This window comes from Schistocerca cancellata, chromosome 3, assembly GCF_023864275.1.
Source record: "Schistocerca cancellata isolate TAMUIC-IGC-003103 chromosome 3, iqSchCanc2.1, whole genome shotgun sequence".
Lineage (NCBI taxonomy): Eukaryota > Metazoa > Arthropoda > Insecta > Orthoptera > Acrididae > Schistocerca > Schistocerca cancellata.
Window position 1 is genome coordinate 392,967,905 of NC_064628.1, and position 25,342 is coordinate 392,993,246.

Sequence of the window (25,342 nt, forward strand, 5' to 3'; positions counted from 1 at the left end):
GAATTCCCTCGAGGACTACTTCAGACATTAGTCGAGACCATCCCACGTCGTGTTGCGCGTCTTCTGCGTGCTCGCAGAGGCCAACACGATATTAGACAGGTGTATCAGTTTCTTTGGCTCTTCAGTGCAGAAAAGCGCTGTTTTGGCGGTGCTGTACTTCATGGCATCCATTCGGAGACAGCCACTGCCTTTTGCGTTTTGGATTATCACAGAGGACTCATTTTTCATCTCCAGTGATAAAGCGATCAAAAAACGTTTCGGTATTGTGCTACCGGACCAGTAAGTACCATGTGGTGGATCGCTTAGCTTTGTTTGCCTTTAAGAATTTGCTGCAGATGTTCTTGGACGGTCGGGCTAGGTTGCTTAAGAGTGTCTGACACTTCCTCGATTGTCTGACACGGATTTGTTTCCACTTCCGCTCACAACATATCGTTGTCTAATATTGTTCGTCTTTCTAATCGATGATAGTCAGCAGGGTAAAAATTACCGGATACGAACGTAGAAAACAACCTTTGACATTCACGAACGTCTAACGCACTTCGATGAACAACGCAAATGTTTTTGGTTGCAACTGTTGCGTTACGCCCTTGCGGAACTCAAAAACCATGCGGTGCCGGATAAGTACCTCCTCTGGTATGTGGCTAACGATTTCGCCATAAACGCAAACAAATTATCTAATTATTTACGAGTACTAAACGAGTCACTGTTGCCTTACAATGTCTCTGGCACCGCTCTGAAGTACACAACGAGCTGCCGGCTGGCTTGGCCGAGCGGTTCTAGGCGCTTCAGTCTGGAACCGCGCGACCGCTACGGTCGCAAGTTCGAATCCTGCCTCGGGCATGGATGTGTGTGATGTCCTTAGGTTAGTTAGGGTTAAGTAGTTCTAAGTTCTAGGAGACTGATGACCTCAGATGTTAAGTCCCATAGTGCTCAGAGCAATTTTGAACACAATATACGATTATTGACATACGCAGAAACATTACTGTCCGGTCCCTGTAATATGTGATATATTATAAGGTTGGTTCATAAGTTCGTAGCGTTTTTGTTTTGCGTGTTGTTGGTATTCCGGTAGGTAAGGGTTTATTTATCGATTTTCATTTTTTATTTGTAATTCGCTGTTGCTATTTGAGTTTAAATATTGTCATTTTGTCATATGGAGATAGTGGGTGGAGGTGTGGACGCTACAAAATGGAGAGCTAAGTGAAGAAATCCGAACATTTGCGACGTATTCTTCTGTTTGAGTTCAGTAGAGGAGTGACAGCAGTGGAGACAGCCAGAAACATTTGCGCCGTGTAGGGGGATAATGCTATTGGACAGAGCACGGTGCCGGCCGCTGCGGCCGAGCGGTTTTAGGCGCTTCATCCTGAACCGCGCGACTGCTACGGTCGCAGGTTCGAATCCTGCATCGGGCATGGATGTGTGTGATGTCCTTAGGTTAGTTAGGTTCAAATAGTTCTAAGTTATAGGGGACTGATGACCTCAGACGTTAAGTCCCATAGTGCCCAGAGCCATTTGAACCATTTTGTACAGAGCACGGCAAAAAAATTGTTTTATCGTTTTAAGGAGGACCGTTTTGACACTGGTGACTCTTCACGTTTAGAAGATGAAGGCCGTAAAAATGCATTAATCCGCATCGATCCACGTCATTGCACTCTAGATCTGGCGACCATACCACCATCGTGCGACATTTGCTTGCAGTAGGGAGGGGTCAATAATCGGATATATTGGTAGCGCACAGACTAACCCAAAATGACAAAAATCAGCAGGTGACCATAAGTGTGTGTGTGCTTGCTCATCATCAATTGCTTCGTGAACAGCACAGACCATTCCTCTCCTTTATTGTTACTGGTGATGAGAAATGGTGTCTTTATGCTAACTTAAGGAAAAGAAAGGGATGGTTGAGCCCCAACAAAAGCAGCAACTCACTGTACAAAGACATGCGTGGATCCACAAAAGATAATGTTATACGACCGGAGGAAAAGTGACGGTGTGGTGTACTACGAATTGCTTCCCCGAGGTGTAACCATCAATGCTGTCATTTATTGTCAACAACTGAGACGTCTTGCAGACGCAATCCAAGAACAACGACCAGAAACACTTAGTGAAGTGATGCCACTCCACGATAACGCCCTCTCCCCGATTTCTGCTAGAGTGACAGAAAAGGCTATGTACACTACTGGCCATTAAAATTGCTACACCAAGAAGAAATGCAGAGGATAAACGGGTATTCATTGGACAAATATACAGTATTATACTAGATCTGACATGTGATAACATCTTCACGCAATTTGGGTGCATAGATCCTGAGAAACCAGTACCCAGAACAACCACCTCTGGTCGTAATAACGGCCTTGATATGCCTGGGCATTGAGTCAAACAGAGCTTGGATGGCGTGTACAGGTACAGCTGCCCATGCAGCTTCAGAACGATTCCACAGTTCATCAAGAGTAGTGACTGGAGTATTGCGACGAGTCAGTTGCTCGGCCACCATTGACCAGACGTTTTCAGTTGGTGAGACATCTGGAAAACGTGCTGGCCAGGGCAGCAGTCGAACATTTTCTGTATCCAGAAAGGCCTGTACAGGACCTGCGACATGCGGTCGTGCATTATCCTGCTGAAACGTAGGGTTTCGCAGTGTTCAGAGCCATTTAAACCACCTACCGTAAACAGGTGCAGGCAGCGTGTAGCAGCTGCCTACTTCACTACAAGAGGCTGAGAAACTGCAGTGTCCCTGTCTTTCCGAAAGTAGACATTACGAGAAGTCATGGGGTACCATTTGACATCGTGTCGGGCCTCCTATTGCCCAGCTTAGTACAGCAACTCGGCGTGGCATGGACTCTAGAAGTCGTTGGAAGTCCCCTGCAGATATACTGACCCATCCTGCGTCTACAGCCGTCCAAAATTGCGAAAGTGTTGCAAGTGCAGGATTTTGTGCAAGAACTGACCCTTCGATTTCGTCACATAAATGTCCTATGGGATTCGCGTTGAGCGATCTGGATGGCAAAATCATTCGCTCGAATTGTTCAGAACGTTCTTGAAACCATTTGCAACGAATTGTAGTCCTCTGACATGATGCACTATCATTCACAAAAATTTCATCGTTGACTGGCAACATGAAGTCCATGAATGGCTGCAAATGGTCTCCAAGTAGCCGAACACGATCAAATCAGTCAATGATCTGTTCTGTTCGACCAGCTAATAAAATATTTGTGGACATTGATCACTGGTTCCTAGCCAATTCCTTGTCACTAAACTTTGAAACAACACACTACATGCAGTTCAGAACTTGTAAGGGGTGTCCCACGAGTATATGCCTAACATACGATGACAAGAAGGTAGAAGTGGACAGTGTTAAATTCTTGGGATTACAGCTTGATAATAAATTCATCTGGGAGGAGCACACCACAGAACTGCTGAAGCATCTTAACAAATCTCTATTTGCAGTGCGAATTGTGTCAGACATAGGGGATACAAAAATGAAAAAGCTGGCATACTATGCTTACTTTCATTCCGTAAAATAATATGGGATTATTTTTTGGGGTAATTCATCAAGCCAAGCTGAAGTTTTCCGGGCACAAAAACGTGCAGTAAGAGTTATATGTGGTGTGAACTCAAGAACATCCTGCAGAAGCCTGTTTAGGGAACTAGGGATACTAACTACTGCTTCCCAATATATTTATTCCTTAATGAAATTTGTCATTAAAAATATATCACTTTTTCAAACCAACAGCTCAATTCATGGAATCAATACTAGAAATAAGAATAATCTTCACAAGGATTTAAAGTCACTTAGTCTTGTACAAAAAGGTGTGCATTATTCAGGAATACACATTTTCAATAACTTGCCAGCAGCCATAAAAAGCTTAACAACCAATGAAATTCAGTTTAAGAGAAGCCTATAGGATTTATTGGTGGCCAACTCCTTCTACTCCATTGATGAATTTCTCAGTAAAACCAACTGATTTGTGTATATATGTATATAAGTACAATATAACTTCTGCACAATTTCAGTGCAGTAATGTGTTCATTGTAAATAAATGTGTATGTGTGTGTGTGTGTGTGTGTGTGTGTGTGTGTGTGTGTGTGTGTGTGTGTGTGTGTGTGTGTGTGTCTGTGTGTGTGTTTGTATGTGTGTGTGTGTGTGTGTGTGTGTGTGTGTGTGTGTGTGTGTAAGTACGATCTAACTTTTGCACCATTTCAGTGCAGTAATGTGTTCATTGTAAATAAGTATTATAGTAGTTGTATTGTATGTTTATTACCTTATAAATAAATAAGTAAACTTTTTTATTTTAAATTCAGTGCATTAGCATTTGTAAAATGACTCTTTCATATAGTATTCATTAAAAAATGACGATCATTCCACTTGGGACCTGTGGGATGGTACATTAGCTTAGTTGTTTTAGTTGTAAATATTTGTCATGTACTGTTGTATTTTTGACATGTTCTACATCCTGGAGGATCTCCTCACTACGGATCAATTGGAATGAAAGTAAATCTAATCTAATCTAGAAAGAGGATCCAATCCATCCCATGTAAACTCAGTTCACACCATTATGGAGCCACCACCAACTTCCTCAGTCCCTTGTTGGCGATCTGCCATCAGCTGTTACCAACTGAAATCGGGGCTCATCTGACCAGGCCACGTATTTCCAGTCGTCTAGCGTCCAACCGATATGATCACAAGACTAGGAGAGGCGCTGTAGGCGATGCCACGCCATTGGCAAAGCCACTCGTATCGGTCGTCTGCTGCCATACCCCATTAACGCTAAATTTCGCCGCACTGCCCTAACGGACAAGTTCGTCATAAGTCCCATATTGACTCATGCAGTTATTTCATGCACTGTTGCTTGTCTGCTAGCGCTGACAACTCTACGCAAACGCCGCTGCTCTCGGTGCATAAGTGAAGGCCGTCGGCCACTGCGCTTTCCGTGGTAAGAGGTAATGGCTGAAATTTGTTATTCTCGGCACTCTCTTGACAATGTGGATCTCGGAATACTGAATTCCCTAACGATTTCTGAACTGTAATGTGTGGTGTCACAGCCAGACACCACACTTGCTAGGTGGTAGCCTTTAAATCGGCTGCGGTCCGGTAATATACGTCGGACCCGCGTGTCGCCACTATCAGTGATTGCAGACCGAGCGCCGCCACACGGCAGGTCTAGAGAGACTTCCTAGCACTTGCCCCCGTTGTACAGCCGACTTTGCTAGCGATGGTTCACTCACGAAATACGCTCTCATTTGCCGAGACGATAGTTAGCATAGCCTTCAGCTACGTCATTTGCTACGACCTAGCAAGGCGCCATTACCAGTTACTATTGATGCTGTAAAACATGTACCGTCAAGAGCGATGTTCACCATTTATGGATTAAAGTTAAGTATTCCTCAGCTACGCCTTTTTTTGCTAGTCTAATTTCGTTGACGTGTTCCAGACCTCCCGCCAGCCTGCGTGAGCTAAAACGCGTGCCTTTCGGCTTCCTCTCACACCGGGTTGGCTCTCTTGCCAATCCACAACATAATGTCCCATGCGTCTTGCTCCAACTACCATTCCGCGTTCATTAGTCTGTAAATCCCCGTCGTGTGGCCGTAATTACCACGGAAAGCTTTTCACATGAGTCATCTGAGTTCAGATGACAGTGCGCCAATGTACTGTCCCTTTCATACCGTGTGTACGCGCTTCCACCGCCATGTCTGTATCTGCATATCGCTAACCAACGACTTTAGTCACTGTATACACTATGCAGTCTCTGTAAACATATTTAATATGGCTACGTCTTTGAATATATCGTGTTTGTTAGTCTAATTATGTGAAGCTGGGCCACGTTTTTAAATGTTGAGCGTAGAATGGTGTGCGTGGAATCAGTTTTCAGAGAATTCAACAGCACCCACATACTACACATAAGTTTTCGGCGCTCTGTTGAATAACTTTAAAATCATTTCGTATACGTTTCTATGAAGGTCAAAAAGAAGAAAAAAATTATTTCACGTAATTTTACTGAATTTAAACGAAAAACGTTTTGCTTAGCTGAGTGCACAAAGCCAATAACGAGTACAAAACAAGGCTCTAACAGGAAAGCAAGAAAATCGGTAAGAACCGTCTGAAGGTGGACTAGTAATAAATCCTGAGCCGGGAATCGTTTATTTAATAAACTTTTTAAACCATACTTCTGGTCGATTTGACTTTATGCCTTTATCTACCTTCCTACAAATTTTGAACCGATTGGTACAGGTTTAAAGTATAGAAGTGGCGCGCTTGTAGAACTCTCCCAGCTAAACTTTAATGTTTTAATTGTTTTGTACGCAAAATCCGAACAGTGCACATACAAATAGGCTAGGCGCAAATTGAGACGCGTATAGCACGTGCGACGTGACACGACACTACAGCGCGACACGCACGTGCCGCACGAGTCGCGCGGGTGCAGCGCATATTGCGACGCGTACGCCATACTTCGCACGCGCCGACTGGCGACGCTCTGCGCTGACAGAACCGAAGCGCGCGCAAACTGTTACCTTTCTCAAACGATTTTACAGGAACTCTTCACTGAAAATATATGATTTTTACCTCACTTGTAGAGTTGTATGTCAGCTTCGTGGCGAAGTGCCCATCATCTCGCTAATGACCATTCTTATTGTGATGTACACATTTTAGTAAGACACTACGCAGAACTCAAAAAGTTTGCAACGAAAATTAGGGGTCTCTATGATTTTGCGTTTGGTGTGTATTACACCATATGTTGCTGCGTATGAAATTTAGCTAACATGTTCAATTTTTGTTTATACTTGGGAGGAGGTATCTATCAGCCTCTGATCTCATATCTCCTAAACCGCTCTAGACATCGAAACGGAAGTTTGGCAAATGATAGCGCACAAGGAGGAGAGTGTTTTGCCAGTTCTTAAACACACGGAACTTTCTTATCTATGGCGATATATCAATACTTATACTTCCCTTTTTATTTATTTCACTCCAGTCACTGTAATTTTTGAATAGTTATCGACAGCTAGCGAAACAAGATCTTCCTAGTATGAAAACAAACATGACATTTCTTCTTTTATGTTACTGCAAAACCGACACTGTGAGGTCTTTCGCAAGCTATTGAGCTTTGTGATTGCCAATTACTTGTTTAATGAGGCACTCCGTTTCGGAATTCTGTCGTAATAGCTGCTGTGAGGCAATACTGACCCTACGACTTGTCTTAGAAGCTAGATTAAGGAAAGGCAAACCTACGTTTCTAGCATTTGTAGACTTAGAGAAAGCTTTTGACAATGTTGACTGGAATACTCTCTTTCAAATTCTGAAGGTGGCAGGGGCAAAATATAGGGAGCGAAAGACTATTTACAATTTGTATAGAAACCAAATGGCAGTTATAAGAGTTGAGGGGCATAAAAGGGAAGCAGTGGTTGGGAAGGGAGTGAGACAGGGTTGTTGCCTCTCCCCGATGTTATTCAATCTGTATATTGAGCAAGCAGTGAAGGAAACAAAAGAAAAAATCGGAATAGGTATTAAAATCCATGGAGAAGAAATAAAAACTTAGAGGTTTGCCGATGACATTGTAATTCTGTCAGAGACAGCAAAGGACTTGGAAGAGCAGTTGGACGGAATGGACAGTGTCTTGAAAGGAGGATATAAGATGAACATCAACAAAAGCAAAACCAGGATAATGGAATGTAGTCGAATTAAATCGGGTGGTGCGGGAATTAGATTAGAAAATGAGACGCTTAAAGTAGTAAAGGAGTTTTGCTATTTGGGGAGCAAAATAACTGATGATGGTCGAAGTAGAGAGGATATAAAATGTAGACTGACAATGGGAAGGAAAGCGTTTCTGAAGAACAGAAATTTGTTAATATCCAGTATAGATTTAAGTGTCAGGAAGTCGTTTCTGAAAGTATTTGTATGGAGTGTAGCCATGTATGGAAGTGAAACATGGACGATAAATAGTTTAGACAAGATGGGAATAGAAGCTTTCGAAATGTGGTGCTACAGAAGAATGCTGAAGATTAGATGGGTAGATCACATAACTAATGAGGAGATGTTGAATAGGATTGGAGAGAAGAGAAGTTTGTGGCACAACTTGACTAGAAGAAGGGATTGGTTGGTAGGACATGTTCTGAGGCATCAAGGGATCACCAATTTAGTATTGGAGAGCAGCGTTGAGGGTAAAAATCGTAGAGGCAGACCAAGAGATGAATACACTTGGCAGATTCAGAAGGATGTAGGTTGCAGTAGGTACTGGGAGATGAAGAAGCTTGCACAGGATAGAGTAGCATGGAGAGCTGCATCAAACCAGTCTCAGAACGGAAGACCACAACAACAGATGCTGTGAGATGAGTTTGGCAAATTACACTGTGACAAAGGAAGTACAGTTAAACCACTCACCAAGAGAAATGTGGCCGTTACTCACAAACGGCGATGCTTCTTCGAATGGGAAAAGATTAACAACTCACACAAAAACAGATTGCCAATTCTGTTGGAATTTTGGTGGAATCCCCGTAACCTATCGTATTTCTAACACTGAGCGACTGGACTGGAAACTTACCAAAGGATTTTATTCCTTCTCTTGATCTGAGCAGTATTAAAATAATGACGAGCGTTCCTTCAGGCGGAATGATAGGCACAAGCCAGATACTGGTTACTCACCTACGGCATGCCAAACTGACAATGTGCAATCGCGAATAAAATAGTTATTGAGAAAAATAAACAATTGATCTGTCGCACAACTCAATGGTCAGTGTATTGTCAGCAGCGGAGGATAAAGCGCGGTTGATTTTTTGGATTTGATGGGAGCTATACAGGCACCATTACTTCGTGGCGATTCCTCCGAAACCCCCCTCCCCCCCCCCCAAAAAAAATTACATTTTCACAGTCACCAGCGGACCAAAACACAGCCGAGGATTGCTAGACGGCTATGCACAGCAAATGGCTGAGATTTTTACAATATATTCCTAAGATTCCGATATCAAAAAACTTGACAATCTTCTCGGTACCTGTATCCCATTTCAAGATACAGAAGTTCAAAGTAGCCCCCCCTGCCCCCCCCCCTCCCCCCCGCCACCCACATCAACACGTAAAATCCGGTATGAGGCGAAAACGTAGTTTATAAAGTGACGTAGGAGGGAGAAATATACTGTAAAGTGTATCCGTTATCATCTGTGAACTCCACGTTGTAGTACTAAAGCATACGGAAAAAAATTTTTGCACATAAAATCCGATATGATGTGAAAAGATAGGAACGAGCGGAAAATTGCTCCTATTGTAACATAAAAAAAAATCCGAATACGTTCCTGTTTATTTAAAAGAGTCTGATTGAATAGTTGGGTAGCAGCTGACTCATTCTACCCTTCTCAGCGCCTTTAGAAATGTTGCCAAAAATTTTGGCACACGAAAATATTCGCACTTTTTTATGCTGAGAGACAAGAAAATGACGGGAGTGGCAAAGAGACGGAAAAGTAACAAATACTGGAAGATAGTAGCTGTGTTATAGAAAGAGCGAAGGAGACAATTTGTAGGGAAGCAGCCTACTCACGCCATATAAAATTCATATGCTTTCCATTGTGTGCCAGCCTAGTCCGCTGTAACTAGCTACGACGTCACGAATGTTGCGCAATACCTTAAAAATAAAATAAATAATCTGAAAAGTTAATAGCATGTCAGGAGTGATGCTGTAATAATAATGTGTTAAGTTTCAGTTTGGTAACTTAAACAGTTTTCGGAATTAAGACGTTTTAAATAAAAATCATCGGCGCAACAGGAAGGAGCTAGAAACTTCAAAATTTATATTCAGATTCCTTTTTCATTGTAATTTAATGGAAACAGCATGCTGGAGCTCACAAAGTAATATTTTGGTTGAAATTCATGATTTTCTGTTTTTGTGTCCTAAAAGTTCGGAAGGAAGATTGGATAAAGCTAGGATGTTTAGATTTAGGTAGAATGGAGATACGCTATAATAACAAAGATGTGAGAAGTTTCAAAGAGGTAGCTATAAAACTATGTCTGTAGCGTCTCTCCAAAGGGCAAGTTCAGAGCTCATCTATTGCGTGCAGTACAACTAAATTATTTCTCTCGCCAAAAGTATTTGACCTAGCCGCATTAGAATTTTCTTATAGATACTTACCTGTGTGCTGATATCACAATTAAATCGAGAACTTCATTGGCCTTCAGTGAATGAAGCAATTAATTATTTAATAAATTGAGGTGGTGTTTTGCTAGCCCAGCGGCTAGTCGGTAAGGCAAATGTTGTCGGCTGCTCCTTCGGCGGTCTGCACCGCGGCTATATAAAAGCGTGCGAGCTACAGTAACGCCCCAGTTCTCTTCTAGATTGGTATCAGCGCGCACTCCGTGTCGGAAGCCTCCTCGCGTTTGTGCAGTTGCCAGGAACTGCCTTGGATGCCGTATTACGTAACTCGATATGCACTTAACAGTGAGTTCGCATTGGGGTAAAGTGTTAATGACGGAACGACTCCAGTGATTTAGTCTCAGTTTACGTATGTCGTATTTTCACATGTCACCGCAGGACAGACTTTCTACCATTACTAGCGTGGCGTTTGATGAGTATTAACATCAAATTTTGGCGAGCATTCAATTTGAACATTTACATCGATAACGGTTACTGAACAGTTTCGTTATCTAGGGATAATAGGATCCGCGCAATAGACTCTGAACAGCTCTGATAGTAAAATAGCTGATATGGGTAGTCATTTGTCTGGAATTTTACACTTTATCGTTTTCAGAATATAGTGGAAATTGTTATAGTAAACTGCATTTTCTAAGAATCCCATACATCATCCTAAATCCTCAGAGTAATGAACTTCAATAATCAATAACTTTATTCTCCATCAGAGTGGGCACAGTGAACTTTAATTGCAAGCATCACGTTTTGCTAATCACCTTCTGGTTGCCAACACTGTAGTTAGGTAGTTAGAGAGCCTGTGTTGAGAACGGCAATACAAATATAAATAATAACATTATTTTCCACCTGCCCCCCGCCCCCTCCCCATAAATTGGAGTGTGAGAGACAATTGCAGTGTGAGAGACAGTTGCAGTGTGAGAGAAAGAAAGGGAAACAGTAGTAGTGGAAGAACATAGTTGACAGTGACAGAACAGTGCTAAGAAGAGAGTGGAGGAGGAAGTGCCAGTGGCGGGGGAGGGGGAATAAATAGAAAGTGGAAGTGAGTGAGAGCCAGTGATAATGAGAGAGAGAATATGATAATGAGAACGAGGAAGAGAGAGATAATGACAGTGAGAAGAGACAGTAGGAAGGAAGAAAGGAAGGAATGAGATAGCAGCAGTAAGAGAGAGCAACATGGAGACAGTGACAGCGAGAGGAGACTATATTAGTAGGACAGAACGAAAGAGACAGTGGCTGTGACACAGGGGACAATGAGTGAGAGACGCGAAGAGATGATGGCAATGAAGTGGGTGAGAAAGGGCAGCTGGCAGTGGATGGCAATGAGCGGCTTACACCGATGGACCAGTCGTGTGGGCGAATTACAGTTAGGGGAGCTTGTGGGAGGGAGAGGTGACTTGCATGTTAAAAAAAGAGCGAATATGTTTACATACCAAAATTTTTGGGAAAATTTTGAAGACCTGAGGAAGGCAGAAAGCGGCAGCTGGTATCCCACTTTTCAGTGAGAGTCTTTTAAATAAACAGGAACATTTTCGCATTTTTCCGCTGGTATTTTATTTAACTTACTTGAAAATTACTGAAAAGGAGCACCTGCTAGATCATAGAGTAACAAGGGATGTAGCTTTTGCACTCCAAGTCCCACTTCTGGCACTATTCAGTTATCTTAGCTAAATCATTTTGTAGCTGGTTTCGATCTATTGTTGCATCACTTAATGGTAAATTACGGTAAATCTACAATCAGTCTGTTATTTATCTACAGTGTTCGCCAGGAAACGTAGTTAACATTGGGCTTCTTTTTCTTGTAGGTTTTACTTACATGGTGACAATTACTGAACTATACTTTATTCATCATGTAAACGTCACTACAGGTAATCGGATCTAGGTTATGACATATTCGATATGCCTGCCATCATTGGCGATGATGTTGCCCGAACGAATAGCGAAATTCTGCGTAACCCGCTGAAGTGTCGGAAAATCGATGCTGTCGATGACCTCCTGAATGGCTGTTTCCAGCTCAACAATGGTTTTTGGGTTATTGCTGTACACCTAATCTTAAATATAGCCCCACAAAAAGGAGTCGCCCATGTTCAGATACGGATAATATGGCGGACAGTAGATGCCCATGCGCTGGCCGCGGTGGCCGAGCGGTTCTAGGCTCTCCAGTCCGGAACCGCGCGACTGCTACGGTCGCAGGTTCGAATCCTGCCTCGGGCATGGATGTGTGTGATGTCCTTAGGTTAGTTAGGTTTAAGTAGTTCTAAGTTCTGGGGGACTGATGACCTCAGATGTTAAGTCCCATAGTGCTCAGAGCCATTTGAACCATTTGATGCCCATGCCAGTGGCCTCTGGATACCCCAGAGCCAGAATGCGGTTCCCAAAGTACCCCTCCAGGACATCAAACACTCTCCTGCTTTGATGGGGTCGAGCTCCCTCTTGTCTGAACCCCGTGTTGACAAAGTCAGGGTCACTTTGGATAATGGGTATAAAATCATCTTCCAAAACATTCACATACCGCTCAGTAGTCACTGTCATCAAGGAATATCACACCGACTGTTCTGGCACACGACACAGTCGCCCGTTGAGGGGGAAGAGGCTTCTCGATCGCGAAATGCGGATTCTCAATGCCCCAAATGCACCAATTTTGCTTATTGACGAACCCGACCAAATGAAAGTGGGTTTTGTCGCTAAATCATACCATGCATGAGCATACTAATTCCCATAATTCTCCGGCGGCCAACCATGCAGTTTGAATGTCCTAACGCAAACCGTTCGGAACTTATGACGATTTTATTTCATACAGTTCAATAACTGTCACCCTGTATTAGGTATATACGGTACAGTAGAAAGTATATGTGATTGAATATCTGGCTGGTTTTGGGGTACATAGTGTGCGAAATTCAGTACACATGGCTTCCACCTGCGCTGTAGCTGGGTTCCGAGTCGAACTGAGTTTTGATGATAGACACGGGTCCATCATTCCTTGCTGCTTCAGTTCTCTGCCAAAGCTCATCTATTACAGTGGCTGGGGAGTGGTCTCTTACCAGATGTTTTCAACTTGTGAGACATCTGAACAACGTGCTGGACAGGGCAACAGTTGAACATCCTCTCTTCTGAGGTGGGTAAGCAAACACTGGCGACATGCGGTCCCGTGTTATCTTTTTGAAAAATAAGATCACACGATTCTTGAAGACAAAGCACAGCCACCAGCTTCAGCTCGTCAGAAAAGGAACGACTGTTGTCCATATTACCGGCTCTGCGAACGAGAGGTGATCCTGGCCAAGGTAGAGTGTGGCAAACACAAAGACAACCAGCAGATATTCTCTCGCCATGTGCGGGTGGGCGTTATCTTACTATAATGTAAGCCCAAAATGGCTTGCCTTGAAAGGCAACAAAACGGGGCATAGAATATCATTGATGTTCTACTGTGCTGTAAGGGTACCGCAGATGACAACGAAAGCGGTCTTCCTATGAAAAGAAATGACATCCCCAACTATTACTCCTGGTTGTCGGCCTGTATGATAGGTGAGACTGAGGCTGCTATCTCACTGCTGTCTTTGCTGTCTTTGGCGTCTCCAGACACATCTGTGGCCTACAATCTCTTTGACTGCAGTGGAATTGTCTTCTGTGATGAGTGCGGCTTCGAACTGGGCCCTGATGACCACCAGAGGCACGTCTGGAGGCGCCCCAGACAGTGATGGGGTATCAATCCAACTGGCGCCTGCCATACGTTCCGACAGACAGGAATGATGGTCGGAAGTGCCATTTCTTTTCATAACAAGTTTGGTTGTCATCCGTGGCACCCCTACAGAACAGCAGTACGTCAGCAACATTCTACGCCCAGTTTAGTTGACCTTCATGGCAAGCATGATAATACCCATCTGCACACACTGAAAAATTCTCCTTCTGTTCTTCGTGCCTGCCAAACCCTATCTTGGCCAATAAGGTCGCTGGAACTCTCCCTAATTGAGAACGTTTGGAGCATTATGGGAACGGCTTTCCAACCATCTTGGGATTTTGATGGTCTAATGCACCAGTTGGACAGAATTTAGCATGATGTCGGTCACTGAAATTAAACTCCGCCTGAACAGGCCTTGGAAGGCCCAACGGTACTGACCAGCCGCCGTGTCAACCTCAGCCCACAGGCATCACTGGATGTGAATACGGAGGGGCATGCGGTCCGCACAGCGCTCTCCTGGTCGTGTATCAGCTTGCAAGACTGGAGCCGCTACTTCTCAATCAAGCAGTTCCTCAGTTTGCCTCACAAGGGCTGAGTGCACCCCACTTGCCAACAGTGCTCGGCAGATCGGATGGTCACCCATCCAAGTTCTAGCCCAGCCCGACAGCACTTAAGGTCGGTGATGTGATGGGAACCGGTGTTACCACTGCAGCAAGGCCGTTCTATCAGACAATACCAAGCCAAATAACTGCTTTCAAGGGGGTCAGAGGTGCACCAACAAGTTACTGAGGTGCTCAATTTGTGAAGCTGTTTTTCTCGAAAAAATCATCCAATTTTTTCTAAAAAAAAATGGTTCAAAAAATGGTTCAAATGGCTCTGAGCACTATGGGACTCAACTGCTGAGGTCATTAGTCCCCTAGAACTTAGAACTAGTTAAACCTAACTAACCTAAGGACATCACAAACATCCATGCCCGAGGCAGGATTCGAACCTGCGACCATAGCGGTCTTACGATTCCGGACTGCAGCGCCTTTAACCGCACGGCCACTTCGGCCGGCTTTTTCTAAAATTTTAGTCATTAGTTTGCCTGTACATGAAAATGTCGTCTACCAATTTCCTTTTCATTCAGATAAATCCTTTGTGGTGCATCTTTTCTTTTTCCTAGATTGTATGTGCGATGCAGATAGAGTTAATCTTGTTAATGAGTTGCATATGCATTTCATCCTAATCTGACATTAGTTTCATGCTGCCTTCTCGGTGTCGCAATTTTAGTGGCCAGTTCGGTAGGTCAAGAACAAAAAAAACACTAAATTTTAGTACGCCAGATATAACTGTGTGCGTCACCAAATGAGTCAATGACAGCATACTATTCTCTTGTTGACAGGAAGTGAAGCGACTGGTAAATGTAGTTTAAAGTAAAATTGTGTAGCTCTCTCGTTACAGAGTTGGGGAGCTTTTTGTGTGAGATACTCCAGTGTAGAGGTGTATATCTCTAGGGGCAAGATACATAATGCCTACAGGAAAATTAAAGAGACCTTTGGAGAAAAGAGAACCACTCGCATGAATATCAAGAGCTCAGATGGAAACCCAGTTCTAGGCAAAGAAGGGAAAGCAGAAAGGTTGAATGAGTATATAGAGGGTCTATACAGGGGCGATGTTCTTGAGGACAATATTATGGAAATGAAAGAGGACGTAGCAGAGGATGAAAAGGGTGATATGGTACTGCGTGAAGAGTTTGACAGAACACTGAAAGAAACAAGGCTCCGGGAATAGACAACATTCCATTAGAACTACTGACAGCCGTGTGAGATCCAGCCCTGACAACACTCTACCATCTAGTGAGCAAGATGTATGAGACAGGCAAAACACCCTCAGACTTCAAGAAGAATATAATAATTCCAATCCCAAAGAAATGAGGTGTTGACAGATGTGAAAATTACCGAAATATAAGTTTCATAAGCCACGGCTTCAAAATACTAACACGAATTCTTTACAGACGAATGGAAAAAACTGGTTGAAGCCGACCTCGGGGAAGATCAGTTTGCATTCCGTAGAAATGTTTGAACACGTGAGGCAATACTGACCCTACGACTTATCTTAGACCGAGCGGGGTGGCGCAGTGGTTAGACACTGGACTCGCATTCGGGAGGACGACGGTTCAATCCCGTGTCCGGCCATCCTGATTTAGGTTTTCCGTGATTTCCCTAAATCACTCCAGGCAAATGCCGGGATGGTTCCTCTGAAAGGGCACGGCCGACTTCCTTCCCAATCCTTCCCTAATCCGATGAGACCGATGACCACGCTGTCTGGTCTCCTTCCCCAAACCAACCAACCAACCAACTTATCTTAGAAAATAGATTAAGGAAAGGGAAACCTACCTTTCTAGAATTTGTAGATTTAGAGAAAGCTTTGACAGTGTTGACTGGAATACTCTCTTTCAAATTCTGAAGGTGGCAGGGGTAAAATACAGGGAGCGAGAGGCTATTTACAATTTGTACAGAAACCAGATGGCAGTTATAAGAGTCGAGGGGCATGAAAGAGAAGCAGTGGTTGGGAAGGGAGTGAGACAGGGTTGTAGCCTATCCCCGATGTTATTCAATCTGTATGTGGAGCAAGCCGTAAAGGAAACAAAAGAAAAATTCGGAGTAGGAATTAAAATCCATGGAGAAGAAATAAAAACTTTGAGGTTCGCCGATGACATTGTAATTCTGTCAGAGAGAACACAGGACCTGGAAGAGCAACTGAACGGAATGGACAGTGTCTTGAAAGGAGGATATAAGATGAACATCAACAAAAGCAAAACCAGGATAATGGAATGTAGTCGAATTAAATCGGGTGACGCTGAGGGTATTAGATTAGGAAATCAGACGCTTAAAGTAGTAAAGGAGTTTTGCTATTTGGGGAGCAAAATAACTGAGGTTGGTCGGAGTAGAGGAGATATAAAATATAGACTGGCAATGGCAAGGAAAGCGTTTCTGAAGAAGAGAAATTTGTTAACATCGAGTATAGATTTAAGTGTCAGGAAGTCGTTTCTGAAAGTATTTGTATGGAGTATAGCCATGTATGGAAGTGAAACGTGGACGATAAATAGTTTAGACAAAAAGAGAATAGAAGCTTTCGAAATGTGGTGCTACAGAAGGACGCTGAAGATTAGATGGGTAGATCACATAACTAATGAGGAGGTATTGAATAGAATTGGGGAGAAGAGAAGTTTGTGGCACAACTTGACTAGAAGAAGGGATTGGTTGGTAGGACATGTTCTGAGGCATCAAGGGATGATCAATTTAGTATTGGAGGGCAGTGTGGAGGGTAAAAATCGTATAGGGAGTACACTAAGCAGATTCAGAAGGATATAGGTTGCAGTAGGAACTGGGAGATGAAGAAACTTGCACAGGATAGAGTAGCACGTAGAGCTGCATCAAACCAATCTCTGGGCTGAAGACCACAACAACAACACTGCAGTGTCGTGTTTCCCGCGCAGAGCGCCCGGCCCGCTAGCAGCGCCACACGGGAGCAGCAGCAGCAGCAGCAGAGCATCGGCGGGCATGGCGACGACGAAGCGGCTGTACGTGTTCGCGACGTTCTGGTTGGCGTGCGCCTCCACGGCGCTGGTGGTGGCCGCCTTCTCGACAGGTGCCTGGCTCACCGCGGAGCTGCTGCCGCCGGACGCACAGTTCGGCCTGCAGGGAGACATCAACTACGGCCTCTACACCGGCTCCTTCCGCAGGCGCGCCCAGGGCGACCTCGGCGGCACCACCGCCCAGTCCACCATATACAGTGAGTACACGCGGCTCGCGCCAGATAACGCCGCGCCCCTTTGAGCGCTGCGCGGTTGCATCCCCACAACTACACTACTGGCCATTAAAATTGCTACTCCACGAAGACGACGCGCTACAGACGCGAAATTTAACCGACAGGAGGAAGATCCTGTGATATGCAAATGATTAGATTATCAGACCATTCACACAGGGTTGGCGCCGGTGGCGACACCTACAACGTGCTGACATGGGGAAAGTTGCCAACCGATTTCTCATACACAAACAGCAGTTCACCGGCGTCGCCTGGTGAAACGTTATTGTGATGCCTCGTGTAAGGAGGAGAAATGCGTACCATCACGTTTCCGACGTTTATAAAGGTCGGATTGTAGCCTATCGCGATTTCGGTTTATCGTATCGCGACATTGCTGCTCGTGTTGGTCGAGATCGAATGACTGTTAGCAGAATATGGAATCGGTGGGTTCAGGAGGGTAATACGGAACGGCGTGATGGATCCCAACGGCCTCGCATCACTAGCAGTCGAGATGACAGGCAACCGCACGGCTGTAACTGATCGTGCAGCCACGCCTCGATCCCTGAGTCAGCAGATGGGGATGTTTGCAAGACAACAACCATCTGCACGAACAGTTCGACGACGTTTGCAGCAGCATCGACTATCAGCCCGGAGACAATGGCTGCGGTTACCTTTGACGCTGCATCACAGACAGGAGCGCCTGCGATGGTGTACTCGACGACGAACCTGGGTACACGAATGGCAAAACATTTTTTCGGATGAATGCAGGTTCTGTTTATAGCATCATGATGGTTGCATCCGTGTTTAGCGAGATCGCGGTGAACGCACATTGGAAGCGTGTATTTGTCATCGCCATACTGGCGTGATGGTATGGGGTGCTATTGGTTACACGTCTCGGCCACCTCTTCTTCGCATTGACGGCACTGTTTGAACAGTGGACGTTACATTTCAGATGTGTTACGACCCGTGGCTCTACCCTTCATTCGATCCCTGCGAAACCCTACATTACAGCAGGATAATGCACGGCCGCATGTTGCAGGTCCTGTACGGGCCTTTGTGGATACAGAAAATGTTCGACTGCTGCCCTGGCCAGCACATTCTCCATATCTCTCACCAATTTAAAACTTCTGGTCAATGCTGGCCGAGCAACTGGCTCGTCACAATACGCCAGTCACTACTCTTGATTAACTGTGGTATCGTGTTGAAGCTGCATGGACAGCTATACCTGTACTACACGCCATCCAAGCTCTGTTTGACTCAATTCCCAGGCGTATTACGGCCGTTATTACGGCCAGAGGTGATTGTTCTGGGTACTGATTTTTCAGGATCTATGCACCGCAAACGCGTGAAAATGTAATCACATGTCAGTTCTAGTATAATATATTTGTCCAATGAATACCCGTTTATCCTCTGCATTTCTTCTTGGTGTAGCAATTTTAATGGCCAGTAGTGCAGTTAACGGGCAGCCACTTCGGCCGACTATCATCTGCCTACCTACGCACTTCGAGCCTTCTAGTCGCTGTCTCTATACTGCACAGTGTAGCACCACAGGCTTCACACACACACACTGGACTCCATTCAGAATGATGAGGGCTCGAACACGTGTCCCGCCATCCCGATCTAGCTTCTTACTGATTTCTCTAAATCGCTTCAGGCAAATGCCGGGATGGTTTCTTTGAAAAGACACTGTTCACTTGCTTTCCCATCCTTCCCTAATCCACTGGGACCGACGACATCACCATTTGGCCCCTTCCCAATCGACTAGCCAACCAATTTCGCCCACCGGAGGTGTGATGAAAGTTCTTCGTAACTAGGTACTACAGATAAGAAGTGATCTCTGTATACTCGGTTTGAACTTGTCAGCGGGTCCCATGACGTCATCTCCAATCTTACCATCTTACGGACTCTATTCACTGGCCTTCACCGCACTACCCATTTAACTGAAAAATCGTCAGTTGAGTTTGTTGCCAGTTACAAGTGTACTATTAAACTAAACTAAACTCGGTCCAAACAGACGTTGGAACGCCCAAAGGTACTGACCAGCCACCGTGTCATCCTCAGCCCACAGGCATCGCTGGATGTGAATACGGAGGGGCATGTGGTCAGCACACCGCTCTCCTGTCAGTATGTCAGTTCACGAGAGTGGAGCTGCTACTTCTCAGTCAAGTAGCTCCTCAGTTTGCCTCACAATGGCTGAGTGCACCCCACTTGCTGACAGCGTTCGGCAGACCGGTTGGTCACCCGTCCGAGTTCTAGCCCAGCCCGACAGTGCTTAAGGTTGGTGATCTGATGCGAACCAGTGTTACCACTGCGGCAAGGTCGTTGGCATAAGTGTACTGTACCATCGCAAGAAGGTGAGCAACTACACGGATTCGCAAGTGTAACTGGGAAATTACGGCGTGGCCACTATGCACGAAACCTTTGGTAAGTGCAGTGACAGTACAGTGACTGATCACTTACCAATGAATATTGTTCAGTTTATACAATCATTATGAACATTCCAACAACAAGAAAGAGTTCTGCGTCACAAATGGAAGTTGGTGGGCGTGTTTCTGTATCTGGAAGATGATGTTTACTTAGACTTCACTCCAGTCGCATAAGAATGAAGCTAGTAGCGCCAGTATGGATCAGATTTGCTTCAAATACACGCTGTAACAGTCGTGAGCGTTAGTTATCTTTGAGACAGGACCTGGTGAGTTAATGTTAGTCAACAATGCCTTTAAGGCTAGAAAGACGCCACTGTTAACACCTCACTGAGTTTGAACAAGGTCGTGTTGTATGGCTACGAGAAGCTGGATGTTCCTTCTGTGATACTACAAAGAAGACTTTGCAGGAATGTAGCTACTGTACATGACTTCTGGCAGCGGTGGCCACGAGAATGTATGGTCGCAAGAAAACCGACTCCAGCCAGCCGCATGGCACTACCGAGAGGGAAGACCATCGTGTTGCAACTACAGCAGCAATTTAGGAGCACTTGGCACCACAGAGACACGATGATGATGATAATGATGATGATGATGATGATGAGGTCCCATACTCCAAGGAGCGTAGGGGACGATGTGGGAGACCAGCACTGCTGTATTAGGCAAGGTCCTAGTGGAGGTGGTTTGCCATTGCCTTCGTCCAACCGTAATGGGGATGAATGATGATGATGAAGACGACACTACAACACCCAGTCATCTCGAGGTGGGAAAAATCCCTAACCCCGTCGGGAATCTAACCTGGGAACGCTACCGCAAGACCACGAGCTCACGGAGACACAACGAACTGAATTGAATTGAATTTTATTTGGTCCTGTAAGATTACATTGTACACACTAAATGTACGTGTAATATAGGACATGTCAAAGTAGTAACATTCATTATCACTTATTTTTCTACCCCTTTAGTTTACATTTTTACATAATTGATAATGAATAACGATATATACAAATTTAATGGCATAAGTATTCTGAAATACTGTAAAGCTGTTTTTCAATTAGATAGTCTTTAAGTTTCTTTGGAAAGTCATTGTCAAGTACACTATCTTGCAGGGTTTTAGGCAGACTTCTTAGTAGTCTGATACCAGAGTACTGGGGTCCTTTTTCTAGCATTGTCAGTCGGTAAAGTATACTCCGTACTTCATTCTTCCTTCTTGTATTGTGGGTGTGTACACTAGCATTTGTAATCCAGTCCTCACTACCTTTTGTGATGTACATTATTGTTTTGTATATATACAATGATGAAAAAGTTAAGAGACCTAACTTCTTGAAACAGTTTCTGCACGTTTCAGAGGCCTTTCTTCTTAAAATGGTCCTAATTGCTTTTTCTGTAATGTGAACACTTGTTTTGTCTCTTGTTTGTTTGAGTTTCCCCACACAGTCACTCCATACTGTAAGTAAGGTTCGAAAAGTCCATGATACACTGTACACAGAAGGTTCTTGTCTGAATACTGTGATAGCTGCATCATTAAGAATATGACAGAGCTCAGTTTCTTACAGACATTACTAATAGTTTTTTTTTTTTTCATTTCAATTCATTATCCACACGAATACCTAAGAATCTAGCAGATTCTACTTCTTCCAGCCTTGTTCCATCAACCTCTAAATCCATGTCTACAGCCTTCTCCTTGTTTTTAAACACTGCATACATAATCTTTTTTAGATTTATAACCAGTTCATTTTCCAACAGCCATTGAGCTGTGATATTTGCAGATACGTATGCTCTTCTCTCAAGCTGTTCCATATTTGGTTCACTATTTAGTGTTGTCATGTCATCAGCATACGATACTGTTAGAAAACCGGTTATTTCAAGGACAGCCCAGACCCAAACGTCCTGTAGCGTGCATTCTACTGACACCAAACCATCGCCATTTGCCACTTCTGTGGTGTCAAGCGAGAGCCCATTGGAGGCCAGAGTGGAGAGCCGTTGTGTTTTCTAATGAAAACTGGTTCTGCCCCAATGACAGTGACGACTGCCTCGGTTAGGAGGAGGTCAGTTGAGGACCTGCATCCAACACACTGGGCCTACACCTGGGTTTATGATAAGGGGTGCGATTTTGTAAGAGACCAGGAACACTCTTGTGGTCGTCCCACAAATGCTGACTGCAAATTTGTACGTCAGTGTGGTGATTCGACCTTTTGTGTTGCCATTCACGAACAGACTCCCAAGGGGTGTTTTCCAACAGGATAAGGCTCACTGAGATACCGCTGTTGTCGTGCTCTACATGTTGCCTCGGCCTACTCGATCACCAGATCCATCTCTGATCGAGCGCACATCGGACATCGTCGGACGACAGCTCCAGCTCCATCCACAACCAGCATTAACCGTCCCTATATTGACAGACCAAGTGCAGCAGGCATGGAAATCCAGCCTACAAACTGACATCTGGCACGTATATAACACAATGGATGCACGTTTGCATGCTTTCATTCAACCTTCTGGAGGATACACTGGTTATTAATGTACTGGCATTTCACATTTGCAATGAGTTATTTCGCGCATACGTTAACCTGCGCTCTTGCAGTGTTAATGACTTAAACATGTTAGCTAGACAAATGCATTCCCAAAATTCCATTACTCTACTTTAAATATTTTTTGGTGTTGTTATTTTGTTCCAGCAGTGTGCATATACACACATCGAAAAAAGTTTTGCATCACCTCGGTTCCAAGAGTTATGAATCGTGTACAGAAAATTACAATGGAGATCAACATAAACATCATTTCCTACACATTGCATGTTGTACCACCATACAACGAGAACTTCAGAGATGGTGGTCCAGATTGCAGTACACTCCGGCACCCCTAACACACAATATCATGTCCTCTTGCATTGATGCATGCCTGTATTCGTCGTGGCATACTGTCCACAAGTTCATCAAGGCACTGTTGATCCAGATTGTTCCACTCCTCAATGGCGACTCGACGTAGATCCCTCAGGTTGTTTGGTGGGTCACGTCGCCCATAAACAGCCCTTTTCAATCTATCCCAGGCATGTTCTACAGGGCTCATTTCTGAAGAACATGCTGGCCACTCTAGTCGAGCGATGTCGTTATCCTGAAGGAAGTTATTCACAAGATGTGCACGATAGAGGCGCGAATTGTCGTCCCTGAAGACGAACGCCTCGCCAATATGCTGCTGTCGATATGATTGCACTATCGGTCGGAGGATGGCATTCAAGTATCGAACAGCCATTACAGCACCTTCCATGACCACCAGCGGCGTACGCCGGCCCCTCATAATACCAACCCAAAACGGCAGGGAACCTCCACCTTGCTGCGTTCGCTGGACAGTGTGTCTAAAGCTTTTAGCCTGACCAGGTTGCCTCCCAACACATCTCCAACGATTGTCTGGTTGAAGACATATGCAACACTCATCGGTGAAAGAACGTGATGCCAATTCTGAGAGGTCCATTCGGCATGTTGTTGGGCCCATCTATACCGCGCTGCATGGTGTCATGGTTGCAAAGATGGACCTCGTAATGGACGTCGGAAGTGAAGTTGCGCATCATGCAGCCCATTGCGAACAGTTTGAGTCGTAACACGACGTCCTGTGGCTGCACGACAAGCATTATTCATCATGGTGACGTTGCTGTCAGGGTTCCTCCGAGCCATAACCTGTAGGTAGAGATCATCCACTGCAGTAGTAGCCCTAGGGCAGCCTGAGCGAGGCATGTCATAGGCAGTTCCTGTCCCTCTGTATCTCCTCCATGTCTGAACAACATCGCTTTGGTCACTCTGAGACGGCTGGACACTTCCCTTGTTGAGAGCCCTTCCTGGCACAAAGTAACAATGCGGATGCGATCGAACCGCGGTATTGATCATCTAGGCATGGTTGAACTACAGACAACACGAGCAGTGTACCACCTTTCGGTGGAATGACTGGAACTGATTGGGGGTCGGACCCTCTCCATCTAATAGGCACTGCTCATGCACGGTTGTTTACATCTTTTGGCGGGCTTAGTGACATCTCTGAACAGTCAAAGGGACTGTGTCTGTGATAAAATATCCCAAGTCAACGTCTACCTTCAGGAGTTCTGGCACTGTATATATATATACAGCTTAGTGACATCTCTGAACAGTCAAAGGGACTGTGTCTGTGATAAAATATCCCAAGTCAACGTCTACCTTCAGGAGTTCTGGCACTGTGTATATATATATACACTCCTGGAAATTGAAATAAGAACACCGTGAATTCATTGTCCCAGGAAGGGGAAACTTCATTGACACATTCCTGGGGTCAGATACATCACATGATCACACTGACAGAACCACAGGCACATAGACACAGGCAACAGAGCATGCACAATGTCGGCACTAGTACAGTGTATATCCATCTTTCGCAGCAATGCAGGCTGCTATTCTCCCATGGAGACGATCGTAGAGATGCTGGATGTAGTCCTGTGGAACGGCTTGCCATGCCATTTCCACCTGGCGCCTCAGTTGGACCAGCGTTCGTGCTGGACGTGCAGACCGAGTGAGACGACGCTTCATCCAGTCCCAAACATGCTCAATGGGGGACAGATCCGGAAATCTTGCTGGCCAGGGTAGTTGACTTACACCTTCTAGAGCACGTTGGGTGGCACGGGATACATGCGGACGTGCATTGTCCTGTTGGAACAGCAAGTTCCCTTGCCGGTCTAGGAATGGTAGAACGATGTGTTTGATGACGGTTTGGCTGTACCGTGCACTATTCAGTGTCCCCTCGACGATCACCAGTGGTGTACGGCCAGTGTAGGAGATCGCTCCCCACACCATGATGCCGGGTGTTGGCCCTGTGTGCCTCGGTCGTATGCAGTCCTGATTGTGGCGCTCACCTGCACGGCGCCAAACACGCATACGACCATCATTGGCACCAAGGCAGAAGCGACTCTCATCGCTGAAGACGACACGTCTCCATTCGTCCCTCCATTCACGCCTGTCGCGACACCACTGGAGGCGGGCTGCACGATGTTGGGGCGTGAGCGGAAGACGGCCTAACGGTGTGTGGGACCGTAGCCCAGCTTCATGGAGACGGTTGCGAATGGTCCTCGCCGATACCCCAGGAGCAACAGTGTCCCTAATTTGCTGGGAAGTGGCGGTGCGGTCCCCTACGGCACTGCGTAGGATCCTACGGTCTTGGCGTGCATCCGTGCGTCGCTGCGGTCCGGTCCCTGGTCGACGGGCACGTGCACCTTCCGCCGGCCACTGGCGACAACATCGATGTACTGTGGAGACCTCACGCCCCACGTGTTGAGCAATTCGGCGGTACGTCCACCCGGCCTCCCGCATGCCCACTATACG

General features: G+C 45.2%; 1 protein-coding gene across 1 annotated transcript in view; it reads left to right on the plus strand.

Annotated features, from left to right (window-relative positions):
- LOC126175118 (uncharacterized) overlaps positions 1 to 25,342 on the plus strand; it is a 141,064-nt gene that overhangs the window by 64,409 nt on the left and 51,313 nt on the right. Inside the window, exon 2 of the mRNA XM_049921672.1 lies at positions 17,276 to 17,571. Within this exon, the coding sequence (XP_049777629.1) occupies positions 17,340 to 17,571 (232 nt within the window). The 5' untranslated portion in view covers positions 17,276 to 17,339. The remainder of the gene's footprint in view (positions 1 to 17,275; positions 17,572 to 25,342) is intronic.